At 46.9% G+C, this 25131-nt stretch overlaps 1 protein-coding gene across 1 annotated transcript in view; it reads left to right on the plus strand.

The window, feature by feature from the left end:
- Positions 1 to 959: 959 nt before the first annotated feature.
- The window catches only part of LOC139764428 (uncharacterized), a 203067-nt gene continuing 178895 nt past the window's right edge, over positions 960 to 25131 (plus strand). Inside the window, exons 1-2 of the mRNA XM_071690980.1 lie at positions 960 to 1101; positions 7029 to 7084. Coding sequence (XP_071547081.1) covers positions 975 to 1101; positions 7029 to 7084 — 183 coding nt within the window. The 5' untranslated portion in view covers positions 960 to 974. The remainder of the gene's footprint in view (positions 1102 to 7028; positions 7085 to 25131) is intronic.

Here is a 25131-nt window from a genome sequence, read left to right on the forward strand (position 1 = left end):
GAACTCATTACTCAAAACTCATAACTCAAAACTCAAAACTCATATAACTTAGAACTCATAACTCATAACTCAAAACTCATAACTCAAAACTCAAAACTCATATAACTTAGAACTCATAACTCATAACTCAAAACTCATAACTCAAAACTCAAAACTCATATAACTTAGAACTCATAACTCATAACTCAAAACTCATGATTCAAAACTCAGAACTCATCACTCAAAACTCATAACTCAAAACTCAAAACTCATAACTTAGAACTCATAACTCATAATTCGAAACTCAACTTAAAACTCAAAACTCATAACTTAGAACTCATAACTCATAACTCAAAACTCATAACTCATCATTCAAAACTCAGAACTCATAACTCAAAACACTGTCTTTCTTCCTCATCCTGAGGTTGACCTGCAGGAGGGAGTGGAGTGAGTGGGCGGGCGGGGCACCAGCGACTCGTAGTGCCTGGTCGTCACCAGCCTCCTCCTCCCCCGGTCATCACCTCACGAAACCCTCTCGAGTGGTCTGAACCCAGTTAAAATTACCCAGGAGTAGCAGCACCAGCAGCATTGTTGGCTCAATCCGGCTGGGCTAATCTTGAGTTCCCGCTCCAGCAGCAGGCAGCCCCAAACCCTCTCACCCAACGACAACCTCCTCTTCCTCTTCTTGTTCTTCTTCTTCTTCTTCTTCGTCAGACAGTCGTGGCCACACGGCCCTTCCTCCCTCACTCCATTTCCCTCTCGAGGCATTTTGATGCCTCTGTTGAGACAGAGATGAGGCGGGAGGGGAGCTCCCTGCTTTGACAACAGCCCAAATTGTCGTATGTGAGTGTAGATGTGTGGGTGTGTGGGCATGAGAGGGTGGGTGTGTGTGTCTGTGAGAGAGGAGGTGGCGGAGGGTGAGGGAGAGGGAGAGAGATGGGCAGACACACACACACACACACACACATACACACACGCAACCATGTCCCCGGGGCATGTCGGTGGCCGGGCTACAGGTGCCACGGGCTGGTGCCACGCTGGCCCGCAGCAGGAGGAGCAGTCTCAGTTGGTGTGTGGTGTGTGGTGGTGTCTGGACCTCGCTCTGCCCTCCAACCACACTAGGTGAGACCCGGAAATTGACCCCCTCCTCATGATTCCCTCCACTTCGCCACGAACCTCACCGAGGAAAATCCCGGATATTATCACTCATTCGCCTCGGGTTTTGGTGGCGTCGAGTGTACGGATGACGGATTTGAGTGCCAAAGTGGGAAGAGAAAGAGACAGAGAGAGAGGAGGAAGAGAAAATAATTTGCATGAGCAAGAAGTGTGAAGTTTATATAAGACGTGAGTTGTGATGCGGTGGTGTAGGGTGATAATGTGAAGACATTGTGGTCACAGTTGGGTGTAAGTCTCCCAAGGACACCGAAGTCATGAAGGCATCTGGATGGCGAGGCGCAGGTGTGTGTGTGTGTGTGTGTGTGTGTGTGTGTGTGTGTAGGTGTCGTGGCTATCAGCTTACGTGTGAAAGAGAAGGGCAGAGGTTGGCAGTAGCTAGGGAGGGAGAGAGAGAGAGAGAGTGGGGGGAGGGAGAGAGGTAGTGAGAGCCAGTGGCGCCTGCCTTGTTTAGCACGGCATCTTGGACCTGGCTACGACCTTCAGCGGCCAGCGACAACCCCCTGGATAAGCCACGGAAAGACCATGCACGAGGCAGTGATGAGGGTGGTAGTGACCCAGTGTCGTCTGTCCAGCCTCTCTCCTCCCTCACACACACACACACACCCACACGTGTGTGTGTGTGTATAGGGGCGCTGCCTCCGCCAGTGCCTCAGCTGTCACTGTCATGCGCTGCAGTGCAGTGGCAGTGACCATCCATCACCTCGCCCTCGGATAACTGCCGATCCCTCCCTCAACCCACAGACATCCTGGTACTCAAATCACGCCATCCTAATACCCTCTTCCTTCTGCCCGACGCCAGTTGATCATAACCCAGGTGGAGGTGGATGGTATGACCCTCGTCCCCACAGCCCACCTCCCTCCCTCACCATTCTCCTCCACGTTGGTCCCGCCTCGACCACCAGACATCTTAATGTAGTCACCCCACCACCCGACTGAGCGCCACGGTGAGGCTGGAGGCCTGTCGTCCGACACACTTTTAGATCTCACTGAACCACGCGTCTGTGACGACCACCAGTGCCCTGCATTGTAGTGCACCTGCTGTGTGTAGTGGCCATTGCCACCGGTACTATACCTCCCGCTTAGGGGCGACCGCCTCGCTTAATATAGCCACTGCTTCTGTGGACCAACACACGTTGCCTGGTGTCATTGCTGCTTGCACAAGATGCAAACACGAAATACTCCTGTCGTGCATATGGATTTGCACCTCCTTCACCTATCGCCTTCGCTGCTCAAGGGTGTAGTGATCCTACAGACACTGAAAAGGGTAGATGTAGGACGATCAAGCCTCATATTTCTCCGTAGCTTCTGGCCTATATATTCCTATGAGTCTACGGGGATATGAAACACCATAAGTTCCCAAGTGCACTTTCGTGTGATAATCACATCATCATCATCAGGAGAGATACAAGAAAAAGATATAGCTGTCAATTGATATACAACGAAGAGAAGTAGCTAGGACGCCATTTGGTAAACAAGTATCTTACCTGATGATGATGTGATTGTTACACGAAAGTGCATTTGGGAACTTATGGTGTTTCATATCCCCATGGACTCATAGGAATATACTTTGTCACGTGCTCAATTGTGATCCTTTCCTATATATATATATATATATATATATATATATATATATATATATATATATATATATATATATATATATATACCAATGTCTAACGAGACAAATACAGCTGTAACTTGGCCGGTAATGTTTACCACATCTTCCATCGTATCATTGGTCGATGGCTTCCCCAGGCCACCACTAACAGCTGTATTGGTCATTGACTCCTGGCCAAGGGACCCCCCCCCCCCACATGGCCCTATGACAGCCACAACGATCTGACTGGCAGTTTAGGTGGTGATGGATCAAGGTCTAAAGGCACTTCTTGGGGCCGGACCCACCCACCCCCTGGATCACTATAGTTTCGATTATCTTTTCCTTTTGGCTTTATTCTGGGAGTGGTAACACACCCATCAGGAGCTGGGAGATGTGGGAGCCTTGTGTGAGTGTGAGGCTGGGATTGATCAAGTGTGCTTAGATGTGCCTACGTATCCAACTTTATTTGTTTCACATGCAAATGCGTTGCTTTGCCTTTGTTTACATTGCTTCTAGTTATAATGACAAGGTGTGTGTATTGATGATAGAGTCATGTGTTTGGCTGTATCTCTGTGTATCTATTTGTCAGAAGAGGTCAAAGACATTCTTGACCTGACGGCTGACCGAAGTAAATGATAATGATACAGTTAGATTAATTAATAACAATAGTAATGATGATAATGTTCATGATTATGATAATGATACTAATGATTATGACAATATGATAAATATTATGATGATGTTGATGATTATGATAATAATAACAGTGATGAATATCATGATAATGATAATAATGATATTGATAATGATAAGAATAAATTGCTTATTGAATGTATTTGCAGCCAGAGGCTAAAAACGTAAAAAGCAAAATAGGACACATTATGTATAACAAGGTTATAAGACAGGAGGAGGGTGACTGAACAGATTTCGTACAACTGCTTATCCTTACGTATACCATTAAGATGGTATACCTTCCCCCTCACACACATCACCTCTCCTGTTCCTTACGTATACCATCAAGATGGTATACTTCCACACACACACACACACACCACCTCTCCTCCTCCCTACCCACACCATCAAGATGGAATACCCCCCCCCACACACACACACACACACACACACACACACACACCACTTCTCCTCCTCCCTACGTATACCATCAACATGGTCTACCCTCCTCCCAACACACACACACACACACACACACACACACCACCACCTCTCCTCCTCCCGACGGAGCTGCCGGCGACCTCCTCACCTCATTCCTCCTACCAAACCTGACTACACACAGTCCCTTCGACTCAGACGAGGTAGAACTCCTGCCAGACGACATCCTCAGTCACTTAGCTTCGAGGTGTCAAAACTGCAGAGCGAGGGTCGCTTTCCTGTGCTTGCTCGACGTATTGTCTATCATCGTCGACATAATTCCGCTGGTAAAGTTTAGAAAGAACATGGAAGATTTGGCGTACATCTTTCCCGATAGTGCTGGATGCCTCTGTAGGGCTAGGCTAAGTTAGTAAGTGTCAGATGACGTGGATAGGCATAATAAGGCTAGAGAGAGAGAGGCTCTAGGATTCACTATTGGATAGGGTTAGACTGGGAGATGGTGTGGGCGCTGAAATCAACGTGGATCTTGCTATATGTCTTTGGCCACGGCAATAGAATCCGTCTCTACAACAGAATAGTACAATCAAGGCGCACAATATAAGCGATTGCTTTGATGGAGATGCTCTGCTGTTTGAATTCCTATGCCTTCAGGGTATTGGAATCCCTTAAGAATACGTGGATGACACATAGACCATATCCAGGGCTTTATGTCATCAGCTAAAAGCATTCAGAGCTAAAGTGACGATCGTTTATGTTGATTCCTTAATCCTGGGTGACAAGGAGATCATAAATACGGTATTGGTCGCTATGTGACTAATGTATTCTCCTCACAGACACCAAAGGAACCCCACTTCCCTCACCACGGATATGACACTCACAGAGACTATGTTAACACACCAGTGTTCACATGTATAGCAGCTCCTCACCAGCTACAATGCTAGTGATGTCAGAGAGAGAGAGAGAGAGAGAGAGAGAGAGAGAGAGAGAGAGAGAGAGAGAGAGAGAGAGAGAGAGAGAGAGTCGCTGGCGTGGTCAAAGGAGAGACTCATCCACTTTGGGATCTGGGGAAAAGCCTAACCTCCCATTTTCCTCCAGATGGCGGGAATCAAGTGAATTTGATATCAAGGTGTGATAAGCGTGTCGCTCAGTATTCAAAATGTCGACAGAAGATTCACAGACATTTCAAAGAATATGCTCTTAAGACTCGTTTAAATGCTGGATATAACCATCCAGGCTTGTGGCATGTAGAAAGGTGATTGTAAATCCTGAATAAAAGACACTGGTCTTTCATTTACATTGCTTGCAGGGGTGATCGTAGCAAAGTCCTCTTGGTGCATGAAGTCACAGACTAGGTTTATAGACTCGCATGATTGAGAGATGCGAAGAATATGATATTCCTAAAGGCTGTAGCCAAGGCGCCTTGGGCTCTGTATTCCCCCGTATGCTACAGAACATAGAGGCCAAATAGGGAAACTTAACGGATGTGAATTACGTCCAAGAACTGACCCCTCAAAAGAGTAGAAAGGATTAAGGAGAAATGGCTGTGAGTCTTGTCCCTACAAAGGCGTAGAATATATCGGTCTTCGACTTGTATATTGTCCTTAGGTCGTGGCCCAGTGGTCGGTCGGGAGGATAAGAAGTTCCTTCTTATAATCCAGTGTTGCAGTAATGTGATAAGATCGCCCTCATGCATACACCAACCCTCATTTTCTCCTCCTCATTTCTCATCCTCTCCCCCACGCCCTCACACCACCTCTTCTGCTCTCCTTATTTCTCAAGCCTTATTCCTCCTCCTCCTCCTCCTCCTCCTCCTCCTCCCACATTTATTCATCTGCATTCCGACACATCTGAGCGTGTAGGGATTTATTTTGGCAGCTGATTCAATAGCAGAACATCGTCCACTCATCCATCGCTCGCTTGGGGTAAGGGGGCGGCGTTCTCCTACATACACGCTCACACACGCTGGCTTGCTTAGAAGTCTGGTTATGTACCCCTTCCAGCCAGAACCTTTCTCAGAACACCCACCTCTCCCCTCCACGCATCCACTCTCTCTCTCTCTCTCTCTCTCTCTCTCTCTCTCTCTCTCTCTCTCTCTCTCTCTCTCTCTCCTCTCTCTGTTTCCACTCCGTCTTCCCCTCAGGAACCAGCCCATAACTTTGCTCCCTCTCCTTCCCCTTCCCTCCTTTATCCAAGTCTTCAGTTATTCCTTTACCCCATTTATCTTTAACCTGTACGATCCTCTCAGAGTCCTGTGACCGAATTCCTACAAAACAGGTTCGATTCCTCTTCGTGCTCAATGCTGCATCGCTTGACCACACCGCCAGCGCGCACTGCCCCTTATTGATTTCCCCCTCCGTCTCTTGATCTATCTATATTCTATGTCGCTGTCTATTACTGTGGGTGTGATGTGTGAGGACCTTTGGTGTGTACTGCACCTCGCGCGCTACACACATCACGACATCCCTGCGCCCTACGTCAGTCACAGGGTGGCGTAGGCACTTCGCAAGAGACACTGAACTGGTCCTCGGCTACAGACGACCCTTCCCTCACTGTCAACCTTACCTTCCTCCCTTCCTCATTTACAGTGTAAATATGAACCCATTCCCCTTCCCGCTACTGCTTACGTAAGCCACTCCTCATCTATAGATACCTCGTGCAGTAGCTATGACTAAAAGATACTATTTTTCCCCCTTTTATCCTGGCTGATGTCCAATCATGCAAGCAACACCATCTAGTATGCGTCCGTCCATCGAACTCTCCTTCCGCGTCGCAAACAAATGTTTAAGACACAATTTACTATTAATTTCCAATGAAACTAACACCATTACAGCTTCTGTCTTCAATCTCAAGCCTCATCTTAAGCCTCATCTCAAGCCTCATCTTAAGCCTCATCTCAAGCCTCATCTTAAGCCTCCTCTTTAGGGATATTTTAGCGAGAATTTTATACGTTGCAATTACAAAAGATTTTTTTTTCCTATCTTTTGGGATATTTTAGCTGGATTTTATATGTTGCATTTACAAAAGATCCTTTTTTATTCTAGCTTTTGAGATATTTTAGCGGGAATTTTTGTTGCATTTACAAAAGATCCATTTTTCATCTTTTGAGATATCTCTTATTTTTCTTTTTTCATCGGTCGAGTTCATAAAGTTATCTCTATTTTTTCAGGACATGTTAGCAGCGTGAACGCAACATCTGGGAGGCAGTCAGAGAGTAATACGAAGGTATGTGTCCTCATGTATATACAAATTTATATATATATATATATATATATATATATATATATATATATATATATATATATATATATATATTGTGTGTGTGTGTGTGTGTGTGTTATGTATGTACGAACATGGTGCATATGAACGCGCACTTCCGTATAACATACAAACCTCCAACAGCCATATTTCGTCTGTTTCCTTGTGCTCTGGCGATTAAGTATAACAATAATAATAATGATAAAAAAAAAATTTATATATGCGTGTTGATATGTATATGTATGTATTGTGCATATATGTGTTATATATATATATATATATATATATATATATATATATGGCTTCTCGTAACCCTTCTACCTGCACCTAGGGAGCCGTAACAGGTGTTACAGTACAATAACAGTTACCAGTCTCCAGTGTTTTACCTAAGACTACCTCGTAGTATTCTGGACTTGGAACCCCACCACAAGGCCTGAGGGTCTGTTAATCCAGAGGGTCTTGGGGGGTCATCTACTGGTGCCCCAGAGTAGGGTCAGTCCCTGAATAACCCTTAAGAACCTATTCGTCTAATTATATTCAGGGACCCCGTGTGTGTTCGGTGAGGGCGTCACACAAGAGCTCCCAGAGTTCCCGATCCAAACTGACAAGCGACTCGTAACTCAAGTCTTCTTAAATCAGACTAAAGTGTTTATCTTGATCAATAACAAGGATTCCTCGAATCGCCTCGTTAATTAGGTAATTATCCTAATTGCACCAGTTAATTAAGATGATGTATCTCTCTCTTCTCTCTCTCTCTCTCTCTCTCTCTCTCTCTCTCTCTCTCTCTCTCTCTCTCTCTGATAACCTTGGAAGGTTAACAAGGATAACAACATGTTCTCAAGGGTTGTTATCGTGTTCCGACCTGCTTCTGTCTCGGGTTCGTATCTTTTTCGTAAATTTATTGTAAATTGATATCAAAAGAGGGTTTACAACTGTCTCTGTGGCTTGATCTTATTCGTAAATCTGTTGTAAATTGATGGTAAAAGAGGGATTACAACTGTGTCTGTGGTTCGTATCTTTTTCGTAAATGTGTTGTAAATTGATGTTAAGAGAGGGATTAGAACTGTGCTGAAGCCAGCATCATTAACCTTATCATCGAGTTAAGCGTAGATAAAGCGCATCGAGTTAAGCGTAGGTAAGCGTAGATCTAGTGAGATGGATGAAGATAAAAGGCCCATAAGTGGAGTTTTGTGGTGTTAGCTGATAGCGTTCTCGACCATCGCGATGCAATCATGGCAATCCGCCTCCCCACCGCCTAGGGTCGAGCGAGGCATAGGATCGAATCCTGATTACGGCAGTCGGTCCACAGTCAATCCAGCTGTTCATCCTTCCCGCAGGGTTGATCGATGAAATATGGCTTAAGATTGGAATATCGTGTGGCACTCGTTCGACTCTTATATGTTATCTGTCCTTAATAACACGATCACAGGCGTGAAATCTAGAATCAAGTTCTGGCGAATTAGAATTAGAATTAGAATTTTAGGGGGGAAAAAATGACGGACATTTGCATACGATCATTGTGCTTTTAAGTCTTACTTCAGCAGTCTGGTAACTGATGTAAACACAGGGAAGGAAAGGAGAACCCCACATAGTTATCATAACATCGGGAGAAAGATAACTTATCAATTTATTGCGTATATATAACAACTTGAATATATCAAAAGCATACTGAATACTATAATTTATCTAGATACTGAATGATTTTAACGTTATTTAACGAAGTTACATCCTCGCTCAATGACCATACACGGTGTTATATTTTCGTTAAACATAAGCCATTAAACCACAGTGGCTTTTTTAACGTCTCGTTAATCAAACCATATCTTAAGTGAAGCTGAACGAGGGTGATTAAGACTCGCTCAAGAGAGGGGGAAAAAATGGGAAAACCAAATTACTAATAGCACGACGGAATGAACCATATGAGGAAAAAGCTAAAGGAACGGTCATCCAACCTTTCCAAATAGTATGGCTCCCATGTAAACTCGATATAAGGTTTCTAAAACGCTCATTCAATTTGACGATTTTGCTATAGATACACTGTGCGACACCCACAATGATCTGGTGACAATCAAGACTGACTATGTAACACTGATATTGGGAAACAGTGTTGTGTTTGTCGTTACTGACCATGAATCACCTGTGGGCCCTCTGGGTTCGAGTCTCGGACAGGGATTAGTCGGCGAAGTCGGCCCAGCTGTTCATCTTCAACTTCCAGTTTGAGAGGAGCGGAGTAAGGGAGTTGTGCTGGAAATCTTTCCCTCCTATATTACTTTCCAAAAGCAGGATCAGAGGAAATAGCCAAAGGAGGATCGTATATCCTCTAAGGCTCAGTCATGTGTTCTGTACGCTACCTCGCTCACGCGGGAAATAGCGTCTAAGCTACGTCTCTTCCTTGTATATCAACTGTTATGTTTCTCTCTTGTGTCTCCCCTGATGATGTGATTATTACACGAAAGTGCACTTGGGAACTTATCGTGTTTCCTTTTCCCCGTGGACTTATATATATATATATATATATATATATATATATATATATATATATATATATATATATATATATATATATATATATATATATATATAGTGAATCTGGGATATCCGTGCTTGGAGAACAAAGCTGCCATCCTCACATCAGTCACCATAAGACAAGAGAAACAATAAGATCAACGAAGCTGGCTGGTAATGTAATCAATGCGAAGACAATAGACTCATTCTGGGTGAGGTGAAGCGATCATATCCAGTCAGACGTTTACACTGAACAAGACTGGAATCGATAGAGGGTTTCGGATCCTCCAGGAACCAAGAGGTCCGTCCTGGTCCAAGTATTCGTTCTGTCTTGTATGATAATTCTTTTAGGGGAGCAGTTATGCCCCAATGATAGCTATTTCCGAATCGTTGTTTCCTGTGGGACGGGGTAGCGCCGGGAATGGATGAAGGTAAACTAGTATAAATTTGGACATGTGTATATATGTGTATGTCTTTGTATGTATATGTTGATATATATCTTTCAAACTATTCGCCATTTCCCGCATTAGCAAGGTAGCGTTAAGAACAGAGGACTGGGCCTCTGAGGGAATATATGAGGGAATATGAGGGAATATATATATATATATATATATATATATATATATATATATATATATATATATATATATATATATATATATATATATGTATATATATGTATGTATATGTGCGTGTATGGGCGTTCAAGTATATATATATGTGTGTATATGAGTGGATGGGCCATTCTTCGTCTGTTTCCTGGCGCTACCTCGCTGACGCGGGGGACGGCGATCAAGCATAACAATAAAGAAATACATACATACTCCATTATCAACCGGAGTCCAAGGCAGGTGGGTTGGCTGTGTGCCGCCTGTCACGTCTAGGGTTCGAACCCTGGTGCCTACTTCGTGACTCACCGTCGTTCCGCTGGTAAATGAGACTATTATAAACACACACACACACACACACACACACACACACACACACGAAGCTGAAGTGAGGACAAAAGTCGTCTCTCACTGCACGACTGGACAGCAAGTGACTCCACCAGACACCTCGGGTGCAGAACGTATTGTTTACATGTGAAAGATTGACAACAGGAGGCCTAGCTTTGCCTCCTCCCACGGCTGGGGTCTGTCTGGTGATTACGAGAGAGAGAGAGAGAGAGAGAGAGAGAGAGAGAGAGAGAGAGAGAGAGAGAGAGAGAGAGAGAGAGAGAGTTTGTACATGAGAAAGACAGACAACAGAGAGACCTAAGTTTGGCCGCCACACAACTGGGAGTCTGTACGGTTAAAAAAAAACAAAAAAACAAGAAAAAAAACAAGTATTTAAACTTGACAAGAAAATGTATTTGCTAACGAGGAATTGTTTTTGTGTGTGTTTATACGAGTTATTTAGACAAGCAAAGGTCGCTTGGTCATCTGTGATTTCCTACCTTAGTCTCCAATAAATTGGTTATCAACCCAGAGGTCTGATAAGTCATTTAGGAAACCCATTGGCCAGAGGGGATTGTTTGAAAAGGTTTAATTGCTTGTGTAGATGGTTGTGGTTGTTAGGCGGAAAGGTTTCAAATACCAATGTAGTTTAGATCATGTGTTTAAATATTTGCATGACTTTATCATTAACTTTGCATGCCAGCGTGGCTAATATTCAACCATGACTTTCTCTATCTTCAATTTTAACATTAATCCAACTGAAAATGTTTTAACTAAACATCTCTGTTTAAAATGGATCTTCTCAGCTTTTCATGAATATCGAACAATACCCGTTGAATATCTGGGTGAATATTTGGGTGGGGTCTTAAGGGATCTGCTGTCGCAAGAGTTTGGGCTGGCCCAAGGCTGCTGGGGCTGGGGGCTGGGGGCTGGGGTGGGGACTAGGGGCTGGGGGCTGGGGGCTGGGGTGGGGGCTGGGGGCTGGGGTGGGGGCTGGGGGCTGGGGGCTGGGGTGGGGGCTGGGGCTGGGGTGGGGGCTAGGGGCTGGGGGCTGGGGTGGAGGGTGGGGGCTGGGGTGGGGGCTGGGGGCTGGGGTGGGGGCTAGGGGCTGGGGGCTGGGGGCTGGGGTGGGGGCTGGGGCTGGGGTGGGGGCTAGGGGCTGGGGGCTGGGGGCTGGGGTGGGGGCTGGGGGCTGGGGTGGGGGCTGGGGCTGGGGTGGGGGCTAGGGGCTGGGGGCTGGGGGCTGGGGTGGGGGCTGGGGGCTGGGGTGGGGGCTGGGGGCTGGGGTGGGGGCTGGGGCTGGGGTGGGGGCTGGGGGCTGGGGTGAGGGGTGGGGGCTGGGGTGAGGGGGAGGGTGGGGTGGGGACTGGGGGCTGGGGTGGGGGCTGGGGCTGGGGTGGGGGCTGGGGGCTGGGGTGGGGGCTGGGGGCTGGGGTGAGGGCTGGGGGCTGGGGTGAGGGGGAGGGTGGGGTGGGGGGGTGAGTGTGGGGGGGGAAGGGGGGGGTCACTGGTCGAACCAGGTATTGGAAGCGGAGGGTCGACCAAGGCCCCCCCCCCCCCCAACCTTTCAAACTTACCCACTGTACATCCCATGGTGTTCCTCATGACTTGCAGGTAAGGTGATGAACACCCTTTTATCCCTAGGATGTTCAGTGTTCACTCTCGTGTTCACCTTTTATCCCTAGGATGTTCAGTGTTCACTCTCGTGTTCACCTTTTATCCCTAGGATGTTCAGTGTTCACTCTCGTGTTCACCTTTTATCCCTAGGATGTTCAGTGTTCACTCTCGTGTTCACCTTTTATCCCTAGGATGTTCAGTGTTCACTCTCGTGTTCACCTTTTATCCCTAGGATGTTCAGTGTTCACTCTCGTGTTCACCTTTTATCCCTAGGATGTTCAGTGTTCACTCTCGTGTTCATATCGCGTCTTTTAGATTTCAAAGGCGGTGTTCCACAGTCTTCCATTTCTATCGAGGATGTACGAGGCTATTCCCAAATATATATATATATATATATATATATATATATATATATATATATATATATATATATATATATATATCTTTCTTTTCTTTCAAACTATCCGCCATTCCCCGCGTTAGCGAGGTAGCGTTAAGAACAGAGAACTGGGCCTTTGAGGGAATATCCTCACCTGGCCCCCTTCTCTGTTCCTTCTTTTGGAAAATTAAAAAAAAAAAAAAGAAAAAAAAATAACGAGAGGGGAGGATTTCCAGCCCCCCGCTCCCATATATATATATATATATATATATATATATATATATATATATGACAGCTAGAGACTCAGTCTGAACGAATGTGGCCTCTGCTGTCTTTTCCCAGCGCTACCTCGCTAACGCGGGAGACAGCGACAGAATATAATAAGATTATAATAATATATATATATATATATATATATATATATATATATATATATATATATATATATATATATAGAGAGAGAGAGAGAGAGAGAGAGAGAGAGAGAGAGAGAGAGAGGAATCTATTTTGCTTTTGGAGATCATGAAAGTTAAGAAATGATGAAGGTACACGTACCACTCATGGTACGAGAGAGAACTGTCCAGATGGTACACGGTACGTGGTACGTCGTACGTGGTAGGTGGTACGTGGTGCACGGTATGTGGTACGTGGTAGGTGGTAGGTGGTACACGTTACGTGGTACGTGGTAGGTGGAACGTGGTGCACGGTATGTGGTAGGTGGTAGGTGGTACGTGGTACACGTTACGTGGTACGTGGTAGGTGGTACGTGGTACGTGGTAGGTGGTACGTGGTGCACGGTACGTGGTACACGGTACATGGTACGTGGTACATGGTACATGGTACGTGGTACACGGTACGTGGTACATGGCACATGGTACGTGATACGTGGTACACGGTACATGCTACGTGGTGCACGGTACAAGGTACGTGGTACATGGTACATGGTACGTGGTTCATGGTACGTGGGACGTGGTACACGGTACGTGGTATATGGTACATGGTACGTGATACGTGGTACACGGTACATGGTACGTGGTACACGTGGTACGTGCTGGCAGTGTTAACAGTTTACAAAATAAAGATGAATGTTACAGTGTTAAGGAATGTTGAAAAGTACACAGGACCAAAACAGTAAGATTTGAAAGCGCTGGCATCTCATTTCTGTGGCACACTGGCCAGCGAGAGAGAGAGAGAGAGAGAGAGAGAGAGAGAGAGAGAGAGAGAGAGAGAGAGAGAGAGAGGGAATGTTTGGCGGCCCATTTCTGGATGACACAGTCAAGCTGAACGAAGATGAGCAACAGACAAGGTCTCTCTCTCTCTCTCTCTCTCTCTCTCTCTCTCTCTCTCTCTCTCTCTCTCTCTCTCTCTCTCTCTCTATGTATCTATTCATCTATATATCTGTCTATCTATCTATCTATCTATCTATCAATCTAACTGTTAATCTCTTCACCTATCTCATCTATCTATCTATCTATCTATCTATTCATTTATCTATCTATCTATCTATTCATCAATCTATCTATCAATCTGTCTATTCATCTATGTATCTCATCTTTCTCTCTATCCATCTGTCCATCCGTCTATCTATCTATCTAACTACCTATTCATTCATCTATCTATCTACCTATCTATCTATCTACCTATATTCATCAACCTTGATATATAGAATTGATTCTGTAGACCTGATGGTTTCCCCAAGCTGCTTGGCTGGAGGCCAGAGGTGTTGAGATTTCCCCTTCGTGCCTAGCCCAGCCCAGCCCGCCTTACTCTGCAACTTTACCTAGCGCCCCTAGAGAGCAGATGAGGCTGGCAAGGACCATCCCAGACAATGCGGCCGCTGGTGAGCGGCACGCGCAGGGTGGGGGGTTACACTTACCCTCCTCCTGCACTGAGCACCCTCTCAGTTACGTAAATGGGATATAGTGGTCACTTTAGCGTTCATACAGTGAGCACACATCACTAGTCCGACCATGAGTTTATGTAGAGGCTTCAGGATACATAATACGGTGCTAATGCATATGTGTGTGTGTGTGTGTGTGTGTGTGTGTGTGTGTGTGTATGTGTGTGTGTGTGGCTGTTCCCCTGGAATGTGTGGTATGCGAAGGAGGAGGCGCGAACGTGGAGCCAAACCTCACATAATGTGGAAGGTTGCCAATACCTGTGAATAACCCAGACAGGTGGTTCATTCGTCTGTCTTACAGTTCGAAGCAGTCGTTCGCTTGGGGTTGTCTGTTTCGAACCGGTCGTCCGCTGGGAGTTCGTTTACTCGAACCAATCGTTCACTGGGGGTCGTCTTTTTCGAACCAGTCTTCCGCTGGGGTCGTCTATTCGATCCAGTCGTTCACTGGAGTCGTCTGTTCGAACCAGTCGTCCGTTGGGGTCGTGCGATAGAACCAATTGTCCTCTGGGTCGTTTCTTCGAACCAGTTGTTAGCTGGGGTCGTCTGTTTCGAATCCATCTTCCGCTGGGGTCGTTTCTTCGTGTACCAGTCGTCCACTGGGGGTCGTCTGTTTCGAACAAGTCGTCCACTGGGGGTCGGTTCTTCGAACCAGTCGTCCACAGGGGGTCGGTTCTTCGAACCAGTCGTCCACTGGGGGTCGTCTGTTTCGAACCAATGTGGCCCCTGTATGGTTCACGGTTACTGGCCAGAGCCACCATCATCAAGGCCATGTAACACTTTCTTGGCCCTGTTTCAGTGAAGCGTTTCTCGTACGTGTTAGTGTTGCATCCACGTCTTGTTTCCCACCTCTAAAAACACATCCAAATCCTATAGAAAACGGGGGAGGGGGTCACTGTTTCTCAAAAGATATATCTTAAAACTTGCTCATTATCATAAACAGTAGAGTGTCTTAAACTTGGATGATCAAATTACATTAACTTCTTCCATCATGCAAACTATAAATGCAATCTCACTTCTGCCTCACTGCTTTTCATGCACATTGTCTCGGAGTGTCATGCAAGTCTGAGATCCCTCCATCACCACGTCTCCCTTTGCCACGCCTCGCGAACCGTCTCATTCCTCAGCCTTCGAGATGCTGTGGTAGGGAGCTGGGATGGGTGACATGTGCCGCCGGGAATCGATGAATTCGAGGTGTGTGACATTAACCCCATTACTATCCTCAGTGCCTGTGTTGGAGGACTTGGTACTAGAGGACGTGATGGGTCCATGACGAAGGCATCTCCTGGAGGAGAAAATTGGTATCCTAGGTTCCTACTCTTTGAGAGAAGGAGTTGAAGGATGGTGAGGAAGAAGGCTCCTCCCCCATACACCGCTATAGATAGAGACAGGACAATACAGCAGAAGGCTCCCCCCCCCCCACCCACCATTATGGATAGAGACAGGACAGTACAGCAGAAGGCTCCTCCCCCACCCACCACTGTAAATGGAGACAGGACAGTACAGCAGAAGGCTCTTCCCCCACCCACCACTATAGATGGAGACAGGACAGTACAGCAGAAGGCTCCTCCCCCACCCACCACTATAGATGGAGGCAGGACAGTACAGCAGAAGGCTCCTCCCCCACCCTCCACTATAGATGGAGACAGGACAGTGTACAGAAGAAAGACCATACTCACCTGGAAATCTAATTATAGAGGATGAAAGGAAACCTTAATCACTTCCAGCTGGCAGCCACTCTAAGGATAAAGAACTTAAACCCTTTCTCTTTGAGCGCAAACTAAGTTGGAATCCATATACACCAAACTGTTTAGCGTATTTATGGAAAAATGTCAGTTTTAGATATGTTGATAGCCTTTGTTTCCACAGAATCTGATGGTAGTTTACTCCCTAATTGTTACAAGTCTATGACTTCAATATACGTTCGACCTTTGATTACATACCATTATTTCTGGGCACTGAGTCCCCATCTAACGTATAAGAATCATCGTGTGTTATATAACCAAAACCAATTTAGCATTTTTCAAAATATCTGTTTGGTCTACTACGAATCTATAATTTTCTAATGAAAATGTAATTCGATCCCAAAATCTTTTTTTTCTCATCTGGTATAATTGTGAATGATGGGTAGTATTGCTGCTCTGTTTTGCATTTCTTCTAATTCTCTCTGTCTGATGTAGTGTGGTGGGAAGAATGTAAGAGCTTTTCTGTAGTATGGACTGGCAAAGGTGTTATATAGAGTATGCATTATGCCTTCTTTACAATGCATATCTATAGTAATGAAAGCTAACAGAGCGTCTAGCTTATCATATACAGATTAACAAAGCTTTACTCATTTATGTGCTTTAACTTATACAGCTAAAGATAGCTTTGCATATTCTAACTCATTAGTATTTCTTTCTCCAACTTATCTATAATCATCACTCCAAGGTCTTTTTTCTTTATTTTTCTGTTAATTGTGGCTCATCAATTGATTATATTTGCATGCGATATCATTAGAATGTATTACTTTGGGTGCTAATCAAAATTGAGGGTCATGTGCCATATCTGCGAACGCTGCATGAATATGTCCAAATGTCTTTGAATCATGAGAAGTTGTCCTTTGTTATTCTACCTTTCGTGATGTTGGCACACACCAAATCTCCGTACGAAGTTCCTGTCTCCAAATCATTAACATGATAAAAGGTATGGTGGGAGTCCAAGAATTGATCCCTGTGGCACCTCACTTATCACGCGCGGTGTGTTTAACCCCGATGCTTCCAAGCTCAATGATAATCGTCGTGTTCTATCTGGGAGCCAGTGCGCAATCCACGTACATAAGCCATTTTCAATGCCGTGGCATTTGATATTCCCCTTATATTTGATGCTTCAGTCGAAAGGTCTTTGGACGACGAAGTAAACGGCATTCGAGGGTGTTTTTTGAATCATAAACAACTCATATAAGACTATACAATCAATACAGAGGCCTGAACTATCTCCTTCAATGGTGGAGTAAACAATTATCATGATCCAAAAAGGTTAAAACGAACCATCAACTCAATAAATGGTTAGGAAGAACTGGAAAGCCTTTTCAGGTGTATGTGGGTAGACGACCGGATACCCTTCGGTCAATAGAGCAATGGTGCGACTGCGATCGGATACCCTTCGGTCAATAGAGCAATGGTGCGACTGCGATTGGAATCGGTTTAAGAGGAGAAGAAATATCAGCAATAAGGGAAATGGTAACAGTGTTAAAACCCATGTTATTTACGCAATGGCCGGGTTCCAAGCTGACACAGTGACCTGTTTAAGTCTCTTGTGATCATATCTGACTTTCGTTCAGTATGCTTCCTGAGGACTTATACATTACCGAAGGCACTGCTACAACGTAGAAATGGCTGAAGAATACATTACAGAAGGGTATTTACTGCAACAAAGAAACGACTGAAGATTTATACACCTATACGGAAGAGGATTTTGGTGTGGTCACACGGCATTGCAGAACCGATTCTGATTCTATAAAGAATCACCTCTTGCTTCTCTTATCTTATCTAGCTATTCAATGAAGGATTTTGATATGATGTGTTGATGATAAGTGTGTGTGCGTGTGTGGCTCATTGGATCACACTTTTCATTAATGTTAAACCTTATCTAGCCAGAACACATAAATTTGATATGATATTCTGAACACTTGAATAGGAAGGCGGTTCTATATATCACTATACAACAGGATGTAAATCATAAAGCTACTTCCACTTCTATATCAGTTTCTATGTCTACTATATTGAGAGTAAGGTTTGTTGAGGATGGCTGTATAGTGGGGGAGTGGATGTGGAGTTCGATTACTGGATGTAATTTGACGTTTGACGGCCATAATGACCCTGGCGGTTGATAGGCCCTTAAGCCCAAAGAACCAAACAGCCCAATTAAGGACTTCCATAAGAGTTCTAACTGCCTTGGGTTGACGAAGATGATCATCCATGTTGCCGTGGTATATGGTCGACGTGCGGGGGGACTGGCTTTCAAAGTGATGCACGGAGGAGCTTTGGGTATACGTCTCCTGAGGGAGATGTCATTGCTAGTGTCTCCGTCCGGCAGCAGAAGGGGGACCGTCTGGGGCCTCTGCATAGCGCCTTGGTGGCTGCTACAGGGAGGCGCTACCACAAGAACGGATTTAGGGAGTCTTAGGGGCCCGATGGTCAATATGTCAGTGTATGTGCTGTTCAGGATAGATGTTTATGACCTTAAAGCTACCAGATCTACGTTTTTTTTCTCCCCTTAAAACAAACCTTTAAGTCTTTTCACTCATACCACAGTAATCTATAAGTTCCTGACCTCCTCCAATATTTGACAAAGGTTGTCTTGTCAGAACCCACTGGTCTGTTGCTGTTTGAATTCCGTTGTATATTTTCGGTTATCATCTCTACCTGTCGCTCTTGGATAGATGTAATAGGATCTGCCTTCGGAATTCTCTTTGCAGGCAATTACGTGTGTTACTTTGAAAACTGGATTACTTTAACGTAATCGCCTACGTCCACATATCTACTGCCGCTATGTGGGCGATGTAAAAAGGATCTAGAACACCTTCCGTCCCTTCATAAGGCCATGGACGAGAATTCGATCCTAAAGTTCCTATACGAGCTTGGCATTGAGGATAGAATCCCTCTTCTCTGATGCTCATCTTAAGAGCGAAGACGACGATCCCATCTCCACGTCATCTATAGAAAGCCTACCTGGTCGTATGCTGGTGCCTGAATGCGATTAGGGCATGTTTAAATGCTATTAGATAATGTATAAGATCCTGAATTATATGTATTTGATGGGCAAGTATGAGGACCACGTAGCACAACTGGGGGAAGGCTGTGGAGAGGCGTCCTCAAGCCTGTGGGCTTAGCAACAACAACCCTCATCCCCTTTATAGCCATTGCTGTTGATGTCAACACCGCGCCATACACTACGACAACACTACGAAGAAAACCCAGTGGTGGGCGTTGCCTCAGTGTAGCCAGGGAGAGACTTCGCAAAGGTAAAACTCCCCCCTTTTTTTTTTTTTGCTTTATGAACCCGTAAGTATAACTTATGTTGCCAGGCGTCCAAATGCAGTTTTTCCTTTTCGACTGGTGGTAGGGGAGTGTTGCTCATTACCGTATCTTTGGACCCCTCTGCATGTGTGAGCCAGACGGGTTTTTGTAGCGGTGGGGACCGAAGGGAACTCGTGAGCAAAGACTGTATTCGCCAGGCTCGCTCTCCCTTGCCCTAATGGACAGACCATCAGCATCTTATCGACTGTTGTGGACGCCCCAGAGCTCCTCTCTCATGCGAAGTGTCTGACATCCTCCCAGCGATGAAGGAAGAAGGGGTGAGGTGCAGATTACAGACTCGTCTAGGGTAAGAAAGTCCCACAGGTGCACTTCCAATGTGGCGAAGGTTTTCCCCTCAATGCTGTCGATTTGCGAGGGTCTGGAGAGCCACGCCCTCGAATTACAGTCGCTTGTTTCGTGTCGCGTCGCGTCGTGTTGTGTTGTGTCGTGTTGTGTTGTGTTGCGTTGTGTTTTTGTGTTGTGTTCAGTCGTGCCATAGTAGTCGAGCGCCATGTATGGAGTGAGAGAGCGTGTGTATCGCCTTGGGTTCATCTTGAGCTCCTGACGAAGGTGCTCAAGGTTTTTCAGGCTGTTCCTCCTGGGCTCCTGACGAAGGTGTTTCAGGTTCTTCAGGCTGTTCCTTATCACTTGTCGTTGAGCCTGGCAGTCGACAGGGGTCCAGACAACCAATCATTTCTCTGCCTCAAATGGACGAACGATCACTCTGGGTAAAAATGGTGAAGCGAGAGCCCTGAGGTGGTTCAGAGTGCCTGGGGGTCGAACTGGGCGTCGAGAGAGGAGCTTCGAACTGCTGCTTCGAAACTCGTAGTGTGAGAGGTGCCAGCTATTAAGAAATAGGTATTCTCTGTAGGGGATGAGGGTTGCCAAGCATGATAGAGTGGGACTTGCCTCTCGTACGGTCACCCAGATTCGTCTCTGGTCCCATGGGATTCGTTGGTCTGGGATATACTCATCCCAGGAGATATAATCAGGATCTGGTCAGCCATTGGTGTCACAATGGGGTCCTGGAGGTCTTTTGTGATCCCCCAAATGAAGATCGCAACCTTCAAGTTGGGGTTGGGTTGTGGGCGACTGGTGTTGCTTAGAAATGGTGGGGTGGAGAACCACAGCCCCTCTGTCTTCGACGCTAAGAATACCTCGCTGGGGTTAGAAGGTCTTAATGGGTGGCGTGTATATGAGGTTTTGTATATTCCTTTTTACTTCATGATATGTCCTCAGGAAAGAACAAATATGTCTGCCATTTACATAAGAGAATATTATGGCTGAGGGATTTATATTTGGGAGTGTTTTTCGCCGTGAGATAAGAAGACCCGTTTCAAGAGGCGTTTTGTAAGCTCGATGAAGAAACCCTTTGATGTGGTGGTTTTTCTGGCTAGGCTGTCGTAGTCCACTGCTCGACACTGTCGCCAGCAGTAGCTAATAAGGAAGGTGGTGTGTATGTTGCTAGGTTCTCAAGGGGATCTTAATATCTTAATGCCCTCGACGGATGCGATAGACTCATTGAAGACGCATCGACTCGTCCCTCTCGCTGATCACTCCGTGAATGACACGTCTGAATATTGGTTTATCTTGTTCCTTGTGATGTGGCTGAAGTGTGAATCAGATGGTAAATATTCACGGAAAAGATTCAATATGATTCCCGTACTAAATAACGCCAATATACAGGGAGGGATTTGGGGTATGTCTCCTTCTTCGCCATCACTCGACTTCATGTTCGCTACGGAGAATACGACAATACTAACCTCCCCCCTCACCGACACACACACACACACACACACACACACACACACACACCACACACAGCATCAGCTTCCCTTACATCCTCTTCTACACCACCTCCTTCCTCCAACGCCCTTACGATGACCTGGTCCACAGCGAGATCAACACCCCGTCACTTCGATAGCGACTGCCTCGCCCTCACTTCGACGACCCACACTTCGACGCCACTGGCCTGTGTCGCTAACACGTATCTTCACTACACTCGAGGTTGTGGTGCCGACCGTAGGGAAGATAAGAAGTAAACAGACTTTAGAAAAGAAATGGAAAACGGATGTAAACACTATGACTCTCTCGCCTTGCGGAGGGAGGGAAAGGGGGACAATATGTCTCTCTCGCCTTGTGGAGGGGGCCAATATGTCTCTCTCTCTCTCTCTCTCTCTCTCTCTCTCTCTCTCTCTCTCTCTCTCTCTCTCTCTCTCTCTCTCTCTCTCGCCTTGCGGAGGGCGACAATATATCTCTCTCTCTCTCTTGCCTTGCGGAGGGGGACAAAATGTCTCTCCCCCTACGGAGGGGGACATCTATTTGTACATATAAATATAAGCAAGAACCCTGCCTTACCCACCACCTTAATGCAGTGGGGCAGTGCTGCCACATCTCACGCTTTACCTTCTGCCGCTTTCTAACATCTCCTCCTGTATTACTACACTGAGGAAAGAGGGGGGTGGGGGTGTGGTCTGTTCATCAATCAAAGACTGAATTTCGTTTCAAACAACCTCAGAAAAAGGAGAAAGAAATACTTTAGCGCTACCGGACTCTGCCCGCTTGCTTGTGGTTGGGCCTCGAACATGATTGAAGTATTCAATGGGTGGAAAGCATTGATAAAGGTAACATGAATAAAATTCTTAGAATGGCGCCACCGGATAGGTCAAGAAATGATGGATTTAGATTAGAAAAAAGAAATAGATTCAGGTCGTCTGTGTCACTGTAGGTGAGGCTGTGGCACTGCAGTGCACTTACAGTGAAGTAACTGACCTTGTTTACGTCTGCCACACACTTATTAGGATCCACCACAGTGCACCACATGGCTTCAGGATCCACCACAGTGCACCACATGGCTTCAGGATCCACCACAGTGCACCACATGGCTTCAGGATCGACCACAGTGCACCACATGGCTTCAGGATCCACCACAGTGCACCACATGCCCTCTGGATCCACCACAGTGCACCACATGGCTTCAGGATCCACCACAGTGCACTACATGCCTTCTGGATCCACCACAGTGCACCACATGGCTTCTGGATCCACCACAGTGCACCACATGGCTTCAGGATGCACCACAGTGCACCACATGGCTTCAGGATCCACCACAGTGCACCACATGGCTTAAGGATCCACCACAGTGCACCACATGGCTTCAGGATCCACCACAGTGCACCACATGGCTTCAGGATGCACCACAGTGCACCACATGGCTTCAGGATGCACCACAGTGCACCACATGGCTTCAGGATCCACCGCACTGCACTACATGCCTTCAGGCGCCATCAGAGTGCACCACAAGACTTCGGGATCCACCACAGTGCACCACAAGGCTTCATGATCAGCCACGGTGCACCACATGGCTTCAGGATCCACCACAGCGCACCACATGCCTTCAGGATCCACCGCACTGCACTACATGCCTTCAGGATCCACCACAGTGCACCACATGACTTCAGGATCCACCACTGTGCACCACATGGCTTCATGATCCACCACAGTGCACCACATGCCTTCAGGATCCACCACAGTGCACCACAAGACTTCAGGATCCGCCACAGTGCACCACATGGCTTCAGGCTCCACTGCAGTGCACCACATGCCTTCAGGATCCACCATAGTGCACCACAAGGCTTCAGGATCCACCACATTGAACCATATGCCTTCTGGATCCACCACAGTGCAACACATGGCTTCAGGATCCATCACAGTGCACCACATGGCTTCAGGATCCACCACAGTGCACCACATGGCTTCAGGATCCACTACAGTGCACCACATGGCTTCAGGATCCACCACAGTGCACCACAAGGCTTCGGGATCCACCACAGTGCACCACATGGCTTCAGGATCCACCACAGTGCACCACATGCCTTCAGGATCCACCACAGTGCACCACATGGCTTCAGGATCCACCATAGTGCACCAAATGGCTTCAGGATCCACCACAGTGCACCACATGCCTTCAGGATCCACCACGGTGCACCACATGGCGTCATGATCCACCACAGTGCACCACATGCCTTCAGGATCCACCACAGTGCACCACAAGACTTCAGGATCCGCCACAGTGCACCACATGGCTTCAGGCTCCACTGCAGTGCACCACATGCCTTCAGGATCCACCATAGTGCACCACATGGCTTCAGGATCCACCACATTGAACCATATGCCTTCTGGATCCACCACAGTGCACCACATGGCTTCATGATCCACCACAGTGCACCACATGGCTTCAGGATCCACTACAGTGCGCCACATGGCTTCAGGATCCACCACAGTGCACCACATGGCTTCTGGATCCACCACAGTGCACCACATGGCTTCAGGATCCACCACAGTGCACCACATGGCTTCAGGATCCACTACAGTGCACCACATGGCTTCAGGATCCGCCACAGTGCACCACAAGGCTTCGGGATCCACCACAGTGCACCACATGGCTTCAGGATCCACCACAGTGCACCACATGGCTTCAGGATCCACCACAGTGCACCACATGCCTTCAGGATCCACCACAGTGCACCACATGGCTTCATGATCCACCACAGTGCACCACATGCCTTCAGGATCCACCACAGTGCACCACAAGACTTCAGGATCCGCCACAGTGCACCACATGGCTTCAGGCTCCACTGCAGTGCACCACATGCCTTCAGGATCCACCATAGTGCACCACAAGGCTTCAGGATCCACCACATTGAACCATATGCCTTCTGGATCCACCACAGTGCACCACATGGCTTCAGGATCCACCACAGTGCACCACATGGCTTCAGGATCCACTACAGTGCACCACATGGCTTCAGGATCCACCACAGTGCACCACAAGGCTTCGGGATCCACCACAGTGCACCACATGGCTTCAGGATGCACCACAGTGCACCACATGGCTTCAGGATCCACCACGGTGCACCACATGGCTTCAGGATCCGCCACAGTGCACCACATGGCTTCAGGATCCACCACAGTGCACCACATGCCTTCAGGATCCACCACGGTGCACCACATGGCTTCAGGATCCACCACAGTGCACCACATGGCTTCAGGATCCACTACAGTGCACCACATGGCTTCAGGATCCACCACAGTGCACCACAAGGCTTCAGGATCCACCACGGTGCACCACATGGCTTCAGGATCCACCACAGTGCACCACATGCCTTCAGGATCCACCACAGTGCACCACATGGCTTCAGGATCCACCACAGTGCACCACAAGGCTTGAGGATCCACCACAGTGCACCACAAGACTTCAGGATCCACCACAGCGCACCACATGCCTTCAGGATCCACCACGGTGCACCACATGGCTTCAGGATCCACCACCAGTCCACTGCAGACCTTACCACAGAGCAGCGCGAGACCGTCTCGCTCCGAGATAAACGAGACGTTGCAGAGTCGGGAGGTTGTCCCACCTCGTCTGGACACAAACGTCTCTCTCACTGCCAGCTCGACAGAGGCGATGCTTCAGTCATACCAAAGCTAGGGAGAAAAGGAGAAGAGGGGTCACCACTCTCCAGCCCCGTGTGTGTGTGTGTGTGTGTGTGTGTGTGAGAGAGAGAGAGAGAGCTGTTGCTCCCTTGCTGAAGTTTGAGACTATTTCAGGAGAGATGTCA

Source organism: Panulirus ornatus, chromosome 50 (assembly GCF_036320965.1).
Source record: "Panulirus ornatus isolate Po-2019 chromosome 50, ASM3632096v1, whole genome shotgun sequence".
Classification (NCBI taxonomy): domain Eukaryota; kingdom Metazoa; phylum Arthropoda; class Malacostraca; order Decapoda; family Palinuridae; genus Panulirus; species Panulirus ornatus.